The following is a 9841-nucleotide window of genomic DNA, read 5'->3' on the forward strand; positions in this document are numbered from 1 at the left end:
TTTTTTTTAAAATTTTTTTTTTTTGGGTTTTTTTTTTTTTTTTTTTTGAGTTGGAGTCTCACTCTGTTGCCCAGATGGAGTGCAGTGGCACACTCCTGGTCACCGCAGCCTCGACCTGCTGGGCTCCGGCGATCCTTCTGCCTCACCCTTCCAAGGAGCCAGAACTGCAGGCATGCGCTACCACACCCGACTAATTTTTGATTTATTGTAGAAACAAGGTCTCGCCAAGTTGCCCGGGTGGGTCTCGAACCCACAGGCTCAGGCAATCTACTTGCCTCAGCCTCCCAAAGTGCTAGGATTACAGGCTGAGCCACCGAACCCAGCCTCTTTTTAAGAGAAAAAATTCAAGTGGCCCTCAATTGATCTATTTTAAATACCTAAATAAATTTAGATTTCAATTCAAGGACATAAAATATCTGAGATATATAGCCAATGTATAATAGTATATCCAATACTGTTTAACATTGAGTATTTTTGTACTGACCTGCTTTTCAGTTTGGAATCTTTTTTTTTTTTTTCAATTTTAGGTTTTTGGGCCATTTATATGCTGCAGAAGCCCTCATCTCTCTCGACAGAATATCTGATGCCATTACTCACTTGAACCCGGAGAATGTCACTGATGTCTCCTTAGGGATCTCTTCAAACGAGCAGGACCAAGGTTAATGAGGACACATTTGATCAGAACTGGTCACTGTTTCCACTTCCTTCCTGTCGTAATTCAGGATGTGTGGAAATTTAAGGGTATGGTTGTCAAGAGAAGGAAGCTTTAGGTCGGCTTTCCACATTTTGGCTGTACTTACTTTGTAGTAATTGTTTGCTAAGTAGACCCAGGAGTTGATTATCACGTGGTCTGAATTCTCACTTTTGAAAGGCTGATGGTGTCAGGATCATATATTTTGGTTCTAAGACTATTTTTTCTTTGGAGTGATTCGTAGTTTAGGAGGGAAGTAAAAATGTTGCATTCAAAAATCAGTTTTAAATCATGGCTAAGTTTTCCAGGAAGTGAAATCGACATTCACTTTATTCAGGGTTAGCCCTCAGGCTTGAGATGGTGTCGGTGGACATCTTCTAAGAGAATCTCCACTGCCTGAAGAGTAAATACCATGACAGGTTGCTTTATATAGACTTCTATGCATAGCAAAGTTAGGGCTTAGAAAATATGCTCTATTGTCCTGCCCCTCAGATTTATTTTCATGCTTTTGTAGGATCAGACAAAGGTGAAAATGAAGCGATGGAATCCTGTAAGTAAGAAGCTTTGTAAATACTTAAGTAGCCTGGCCTGCATCCCAGCAATGTAGACTCAATCTTGTGCGTTCTTCCTTTGTCAGCCTGAGGAATAGTGCTGTGCTTTGTTTTGAGTGACTCCTCGAGGGCAGTAGACTGGGCTGCACGCTTGCCTGGCACGGCCTCTTCACCCGTGTCTGCACTCTTTCCCCAGCTGGCAAGCGGGCCCCTCAGTGCTACCCCAGCTCCGTCAGCTCCGCCAGGACCGTGATGCTGTTCAACCTGGGCAGTGCCTACTGCCTGAGGAGCGAATGCGACAAGGCCCGGAAGTGTCTCCACCAGGTGAGGCCGAGCCGGCCAGGGGCTTGAGGGCTATGGTTCTCACTATCTTGCTTGAGGCATCCGGCCAGTCTGTTGGATATGGGGATATCACCTTGCCAGGTTTGAGAATATCCTTGCAGGGCAAACAGCCGATTGGCATTGCAAATGAACCCAGACATTTAATGGAGAGTTTCTCCCAAAGACTGAAAACTGCCTAAGAGACCACTTAAATAAACAATGGTACACCTATACAGTTCAACACGATGCAGCTATAAACTGTGTACTCACTGGGCACAGTGGCTCGAGTCTGTCATCCCAGCACTTTGGGAGGCAGGGGCGAGAGGATTGCCTGAGCCTGGGGGTTCGAGACCAGCCTGGGTAACGTGGCAAGCCCTCGTCTCTACAATAAATCAAAAAATTAACTGGGCACAGTGGCGCATGCCTGTGATTCCAGCTACTTAGAAGACTGAGGCGGCCGCCCTCAGTGGCTCAGCCTGTAATCCTGCACTTTGGGAGGCTGAGGGGAATGGATTGTCCAAGCCCGCAGGTTCGAGACCTGCCTGGGCACCTTGGTGAGACCTCATCTCTACAATAAATCAAAAAATTAGCCGGGCGTTGTATCATGTGCCTGTAGTTCCATCTACTTAGAAGGCTAAGGCAAGCTGGGCTCGGCGGCTCAACCTGTAATCCCACGCCTTTGGGAGGTTGAGGTGAGTGGATTGCCTGAGCCCGCGGGTTCAAGACCCATCTGGGCAGGCAAGACCTCATCTCTACAATAAAAATCGAAAAATTAGCTGGGCGTGGTAGCACACACCTGTAATTCCGGCTACTTGGAAGGCTGAGGCGGAAGGATCGCCGGAACCCAGCAGGTCGAGGATGCAGTGGCCGGGAGCGGCCACTGCACTCCAGTCTGGGTGACAGAGTGAGACTCCAACTCAAAAAAAAAAAAAGAAGACTGAGGTGGTGGGATCACCTGAGCCCAGCAGGTCGAGGCTGCGGTGGCTGTGAGCATGGTACTGCAATCCAACCTGGGTGACAGTGAGACTCAGACTCAAAATAAAAACAAGAACTATGTACTAAAATGAAAAAATGTTCAACACATACTAAGTGAAAAGAGCAACAGTTTCTACAGAATCTTACATGTGCATAAAAGATCTCTGAAAGAGCATACCAGAAACTGCTAACATTGATTTTAGGGGTAGCAGGATGAATACTATGTGGCTGGAATGCTCAGATGGGAGACTTTTTGCTATATGCTACTATGCTTTTTAATTTTGAATTGTGTAAATCTATATTCAGAAAGCTAATTGTGAGTACGTCTTTCAGAAAGAGCTCAGAAAGCCATTACTAGAGAAACTCCATATACACTAAAGAAAACTGCTAGCAATATATTACTAAAATAGACCTCTGAATTCTACCACTGAAATGGGGCATCAGACCAGACAAGGTGGCTCACACCTATAATCCCAGTGCTTTGCAAGGCTGAGGCGGGAGGATTGCTTGAGCCCAGAAGTTCGAGACCAATCTAGGTAACATAGCAAGACCCCATTTCTGCAAAAAAAAAATTTTTTTACTGGCTGTGTGTGGTGGCTCACACCTGTAATCCCAGCACTTTGGGAGGCAGAGACAAGAGGATTGCCTGAGCCCACAGGTTTGAGACCAGCCTGGGCAACTTGGTGAGACCTCGTCTCTACAATAAATTCACAAAAAATATAGCTGGGCATGGTGGTGCATGTCTGCAGTTCCAGGTACTTAGAAGGCTGAGGCGGAAGGATCACCTGAGCCCAGCAGGTCAAGACTGTAGTGGCTGTGAGCGAGCGTGCCACTGCACTTCAGTCTGGGTGACAGAATGAGACTCCAACTCAAAAAAGAAAAGAAATGGGCATCATGAGGCCTCAAGGAAGATGGCTATTGGACCTCTTTAGATCACCTGCTCATCCCTGGGCCAGTCATGGGCATGGATCCATACCTGTACCATCCATACCTATACCAGCCTCAGAAGGATTTCCCAGAATAGGAAAGGAATAATTTTTCCAAAGGACATTCATCCAGCAGATATCTGTTGAGCACTGATTTTCTGTGCGAGAAGATTAAGTCTAAATAATGAGAATAAGACTGCAAATAAGCAGACAAGATACAGCCTTCTCCCGTAGGCCCTATAATCATGAGATACCGTCCTAAAGGAAAATTGCAAGACCAAAGTGTATACAAACTTTTGAGACTTCTAATATAGAATGTTTGTGCCCAAGGGTACATTCATCAGCACATGAGAAAGCCTCCATCCCCCACATGCTTGCCATAGTAATTGAAATTGGAATGAAACTTATTCTCAGGAGAGAGGTGGCTTCCACAAATGTCCTGCTTACTCAGAGAACCTCGTGCCTGGAAGTGATGATGCTTTGCCATGTGGAAAATAATCGCAGATAGTCAACACAATGGCATCTGGTCAGCATTTCTGATCCAAAATCAGAAAAGTTAAGTGATGTACTGTCCAGGGAAACATGTTGGATGTTATCTAGGAAGTGAGTGCATGAGTTAAGCTGGTGAGAGGTAGAGCATTTCACGGTTCTCTGGGGCAAAGCCAGGGTGTGTAACGTCCCTCTCGACGTGCTGCCGGACCCCGATCTCTGTAGCATGCAGGACTTTTGGTGTAAAGTTGCAGAGTGTACAGTCCAGCTCAGGTTCTCGGACAGCAGGTGGCCATGGCTGCTGCCACGCTGGGAGAGACAGATGGGGTCAGGGCTGGCTCGAGGTCTGAAGGGAGGTTTTGTTTTGGTCCCTTGGTTTTTAGGTTAATCCAATGGCCAGACTTTTGTTAATTGGGAGGCCCACCCTGCCTGGGAGGGCAGAACAATGGTGTGAAGGGTTCGAAAGGGCTAAGTCGATGTTCCCTAGGCTGCTTGCCCACCATCAGCCATTCTGAACAGCCAGTAAGCAAAAAGTCTTCAGTCTCGGAAAGCTCTTGCCTTGAATTCTTATATTTTAGAAAAAGCTGCTGGCTGAGGTCAAGGCAAAGAACAGTAAATGACCTGTGTTTACTAGCCACTTGGATGGAAAATAAACATTTTTAATAGCCACAAAATGATGTGAAGATGGTCTTCCCTGTGTAGCTCGTCTGTAAAGCTAGGCCTAGAAGTATAAACTCTCATTTTCTCTTTTTGTTTGTTTTTGTTTTTTGTTTGTTTGTTTTTGTTTTGTTTTGTTTTGTTTTGTTTTGTTTTGTTTTGTTTGAGTTGGAGTCTCACTCCGTCGCCCAGACTGGAGTGCAGTGGCACACTCCCAGCCACCGCAACCTCAACCTGCTGGGCTCCGGCGATCCTTCCGCCTCAGGCTTCCAAGTAGCTGGAACTACATGCACTCGCTACCACACCTGGCTCAGTTTTTGATTTATTGTAGAGATGAGGTCTCGCCAAGTTGCCCAGGCGTGTCTCGAACCCCCCGGGTTCAGGCAATCCACTCACCTCGGCCTCCCAAAGTGCGGGATTCCAGGCTGAGCCACCGAGCCCGGCCTAAACTCTCATTTTCTGAACTGAGTTATTCTTACCTAAGCAATGGAAGGAGAGGAACATAAGCCTCCCAGCTCACTTGTGGGAGCTTCTTGGGGGCGCGTGTCGTGGATGAGATTTCCTACTGGTCTGGGATTTCTCCTTATGCTGCCAGGTACCCACCCAGTGCAAGTTTCTGGCACCCCCAACACCTCCCACATTTAGGCTTCCACGCTCAGCACCGTTGCTTCCCATTTCCTGCCTGTCAGATGCCTACCGTCAAGGATTAAGGCTTCCTTTCCCCAAGCGCTCTGTTTGAAAGAAACTTCTTTCTCTTTCTCCGTCTTCGCAGCACCCTCACTGGCCTCTCTCTCTGGCATTTAGGAGAATGTGTTTGGATTATTGTTCGTTATTTTCATGCCTGCTTATTATCAGGAAAGTCCCTGCTTATCTCCACACCCACCTCTGGTTAGTGTTTGTAGAAGTACGTTTTCCGGTTAGATTAAGGGAAGAAGCAAAGTGGTCTGGAAGCAGTGAGCAATGCCCCTAGTGGGGAAATACAAGTTGATAGCAAGGTGAGGAAAAGGCACAGGCCAAAGAGGCCCTGACTGAGGAAATAAATTTGTAATTTCAGCACCTTTTTTTTTTGGAGTTGGAGTCAAACTGTGTCACCCAGACTGGAGTGCAGTGGCTGCTCCCAGCCACCACAGCCTCGACCTGCTGGGGTCTGACGATCCTTCCTCCTCAGCCTTTCAAGTAGCTGGAACTACAGGCGTGCGCTACCATGCCCAGCTAATTTTTTTTTATATATATTGTAGAGATGAGGGCTCGCCAAGTTGCCCAGGTGGGTCTCGAACCCGCGGGCTCAGGCAATCCACTCACCTCAGCCTCCCAAAGTGCTGGGATTACAGGCTGAGCCACCGAGCCCAGCTTTTCTGTGTTACCATTTAAGTTTGAATTCTTATTCCTGACATTGACAATTTACAACTTACAGTACTGAAATGTTACTTCGGAAAACAAATGGTCATGCAGATTTTGATGTAAATACCACTGTATCTATGGGAGGGGCCAGCTGCATCAGGGGTGTCCAGTCATCCATCTCCAAACCCAGCATATTACATGTCTAACTTTTGGGAGGTTTTAAGGCAAAGGCAGCTAGGAAACATCACTTCAGAACAATAGGTGTTCCCTAGGAAGTCATGTGGGAATGAGCTCGGATAAGTTTGCTGCCTTATGGTGGGCTAGTAGATGTTCTTGGAGTTTGTACCTTAAGCTGCTGGTGTTCATGGGTGTCTTTCTGTTTTGAGCAAAGGCGGCTTCAATGATCCATCCTAAAGAGGTCCCCCCTGAGGCCATCTTGCTGGCAGTCTACCTTGAACTGCAGAATGGTGAGTCATGCTCTCTGGTTAGGACTGTATCCCTTCCAAGAGCACAAGATTTTTGACGTCTGCTTTTTCTCTTCAAAGTCAAAACTTTTTCTACCTCGAAGATATTACTCATCAAATTCTTCTAAACAAAAATGTAGTTGGGAGTTTTTGGTATCCTACAAATATCTCCTTGTAGGTTATGTGTATTTCCCTTTATCTGTGAAAATGCAGAATCATAACTGTTGACACCTATTTATAATTAATCCCTACTAATTAACCTTTCTCTTAGGCAGCAAAATGACTCTATTTGAGAACATGAGTCAGAATGCCAATTGCTTTGAGTTGTACCCCATAGTATTTTGGGTTTTTTTGTTTTGTTTTTTTGAGTTAAGAGTCTCACTCTGTCGCCCAGACTGGAGTGCAGTGGCCACTCCCGGCCACCGCAGCCTCGACCTGCTGGGCTCCGGCGATCCTTCTGCCTCAGCCTTCCAAGTAGCCGTAATTACAGGCATGCGCTATCACACCTGACTGATTTTTTTATTTATTGTAGAGATGAGGTCTCACTGCCCAGGTGGGTCTTGAACCCGCAAGCTCAGGCAACCCACTCACCTCAGCCTCCCAAAGGTGCGGGATTACAGGCTGAGCCACAGAGCCGGCTAACCCATAGTATTTTGGACACAGGTGTCATTAATGAGTTTCACAGTAAGTCTGTTCTCACTGGGAATTACTTATTCTCAGTAAACCACACAGTCCAGGTCATGCCTTTGGGGCATACCTGCTCTCCAGGATGTGGCTTACTAGGAGAAAGGCTGTGGACCCTAAATATGAGATGGCATGAAGTAAAAAAAAAAAAGAGATGTGGGCTGGGCTTGGTAGCTTAGCCTGTAATCCCAGCACTCTGGGAGGCCGAGGTGAGTTGATTGCCTATGCCCGCGGGTTCGAGACCAGCCCAGGCAACTTGGCGAGAACTCGTCTCTACAATAAAAAAATTAAAGGCCAGGTTCAGTGGCTCAACCTGTAATCCCAGCACTTTGGGAGGCCAAGGCAACTGGATTGCCTGAGTTCGCGGGTTTGAGACCCACCTGGGCAATTTGACGAGCCCTTGTCTCTACAATAAATCAAAAATTAGCCAGGCGTGGTAGCACGTGCCTGTAATTCCGGCTACTTGGAAGACTGAGACAGAAGGATCACCTGAACCCAACAGGTCGAGGCTGCAGTGGCCGGGAGTGTACCACTGCACTCCAGTCTGGGCGACAGAGTGAGACTCCAACTCAAAAAATAAAAATAGAGAGAGAGAGAGAGAGAGATGTGAATGGGAGAAATTGGACAGAATACTAACAGTCCTAAATCACAGCCACGTGAAGAGTCCCAGCTACTTCTGAGGCTGAGGCCAGAAATTCAAGGCTGTAGTACGCTATGCTTGTGCCTATGAATAGCCACTGCTCCCCAATGTAGGCAACATAGCAAAACCTGGTCTCTAAAATTTAAAAAAAAAAGGTTGGGAGTCACACCTCCTTGTTGATAGTGAGAATCCTTGCAAGGCTCCCCTCTTTTTATAGGCGAAGAAAGGGTCTTAAGTGCCTGGAGCCCATCAGGCCTTATTCTCCTTAGGGTATATGGGTGAATACATGGTCCTAGATCTCGTTTACACAGCCCACCTGTAACAAGTTCTCCACCTGGGTTGTGCCTTAGACTTACTGGGAAGTTTTTAAAAATCCCATTGCCAGCCGGGCTCGGTGGCTCAGCCTGTAATCCCAGCACTCTGGGAGGCTGAGGTGAGAGGATTGCCTGAGCCCGCGGGTTCGAGACCCACCTGGGCAGCGAGACCTCATCTCTACAATAAATCAAAAAATTAGCCGGGCGTGGTAGCGCACGCCTGTAATTCTGGCTACTTGGAAGGCTGAGGCGGCAGGATCGCCGGAGCCCGGCAGGTCGAGGCTGTGGTGGCCAGGAGCGGCCACTGCACTCCAGTCTGGGTGACAGAGTGAGACTCCAACTCAAAAAAAAAAAAAAAAAAAAAAATCCCATTGCCGCCGGGTTCGGTGGCTCAGCCTGTAATCCCATGCTTTGGAAACCTGAGATGAGTGAATTGCCTAAGCCCGCGGGTTCGAGACCCACCTGGGCAACTTGACGAGACCTCATCTCTACAATAAATCAAAAAATCAGCCGGGCGTGGTAGCACATGGCCTGTAGTTCCAGCTACTCGGAGGCTGAGGCGGAAGGATCGCTGGAGCCCAGCCGGTCGAGGCTGCGGTGGCCGGGAGCGGCCACTACACTCCAGTCTGGGTGACAGAGTGAGACTCCAACTCAGGGGGGAAAAAAAAAAATCCCATTGCCTAGGCCACACCATATATCACTTAACTCAGAATTTCTGGGATGGGACGGAGGTGTTACAGGACTCCAGTATACAGCCATGGCTGCAGACTGCATCTCTTCTGGGTTGTCCGTTACCTCCCTTGCAGGATTCTGACGGCTTGTTTTGTGTGTGGTGGTAATGCCTTGTGCTTTGTTTTTTAACGGGAAGTGTTTTTATAGGTAATACTCAGCTGGCCTTACAGATCATCAAAAGGAATCAGCTGCTCCCTGCAGTGAAAACACACTCTGAAGTGAGAAAGAAGCCAGTGTTCCAGCCTGTCCACCCGATCCAACCCATCCAAATGCCGGCTTTCACCACTGTGCAGAGAAAGTGAGACTTCGCTTTTGGAAAACTGTTACCTGAGACCCAGGGGAGTATTCACTGCCCTTTTTAGTTGTATCACAGCAAAATGAATAAAAGACTGATGGTGAAGGTTGTTAATTTTGAAGACACAATTTGAAGATCATTCTACCATCAACTTTTTTGCCAGAAGCTTACTTTAAAATTAAAGATTCATAAGTTCATTACCAGCTATTTTTCTTTAATTTCTGGCCAGAGTATTAATTTTGAGCCATCATGTGATATATATGTCATAGACAATTAAAACATGATCTTATCAAAAGTCTTATGCAGTCTTTTCTCGCAACTATTATCTGAGGTTGGTGTTAAAATGTTTTAAATTGACTGAGAAGAACATCAGCAGTAGATAAAATAGTCCAGAAGCTGACCGGGGTAAAGAGGAGCAAGAGAGAATGGATGTGATTTATGCCTAGTTGTGACTTAAGGAACTAGAAAATACCATAGGGCTGGCATAATTGCGTTAAGAAGAGATGACGGATGTGTTAGGAGTCATTTGCTTAAACATCACAAACGCGAACCACAGGTTCAGCCTCCTGGCCTAGTGCCCCCTCCCATACCCGGAGGTAGATGAAGTGCTGGTTCTGGAGTCTGCTGGCGGGTAGTTCAAGGTCCCTGCTAACCCACTTGCAGACGCAAACAAAAATCCAATAGCTTCTTCCAGAGACTCGGGTATGTGTTTTGACGTAGATAAAATTTGTCAATAGGGGATTTATGCTCACTTTAGGTAG

At 46.9% G+C, this 9841-nt stretch overlaps 1 protein-coding gene across 1 annotated transcript; it reads left to right on the forward strand.

Annotated features, from left to right (window-relative positions):
* Positions 1-527: 527 nt before the first annotated feature.
* Positions 528-9375, forward strand: LOC103251146 (CCR4-NOT transcription complex subunit 10-like). The gene is made up of 5 exons (XM_008049747.1): positions 528-658; positions 1206-1241; positions 1439-1566; positions 6343-6418; positions 8933-9375. The coding sequence occupies exons 2-5, from the start codon at positions 1232-1234 to the stop codon at positions 9085-9087; spliced, it is 369 nt and encodes a 122-aa protein (XP_008047938.2). The 5' UTR covers positions 528-658; positions 1206-1231; the 3' UTR covers positions 9088-9375.
* The last annotated feature ends 466 nt before the right edge of the window (positions 9376-9841 follow it).

Source organism: Carlito syrichta, unplaced genomic scaffold (assembly GCF_000164805.1).
Source record: "Carlito syrichta isolate Samal-C Ts95f unplaced genomic scaffold, Tarsius_syrichta-2.0.1 Scaffold136426, whole genome shotgun sequence".
Classification (NCBI taxonomy): domain Eukaryota; kingdom Metazoa; phylum Chordata; class Mammalia; order Primates; family Tarsiidae; genus Carlito; species Carlito syrichta.

Bases quoted from the DNA above. Each gene is read 5' to 3' on its own strand.
- LOC103251146 (XM_008049747.1), top strand. The intron at 1,567-6,342 runs GTGAGGCCGAGC...TTTTGAGCAAAG, and splicing joins CCCGGAAGTGTCTCCACCAG to GCGGCTTCAATGATCCATCC. The intron at 6,419-8,932 runs GTGAGTCATGCT...GTGTTTTTATAG, and splicing joins CTACCTTGAACTGCAGAATG to GTAATACTCAGCTGGCCTTA.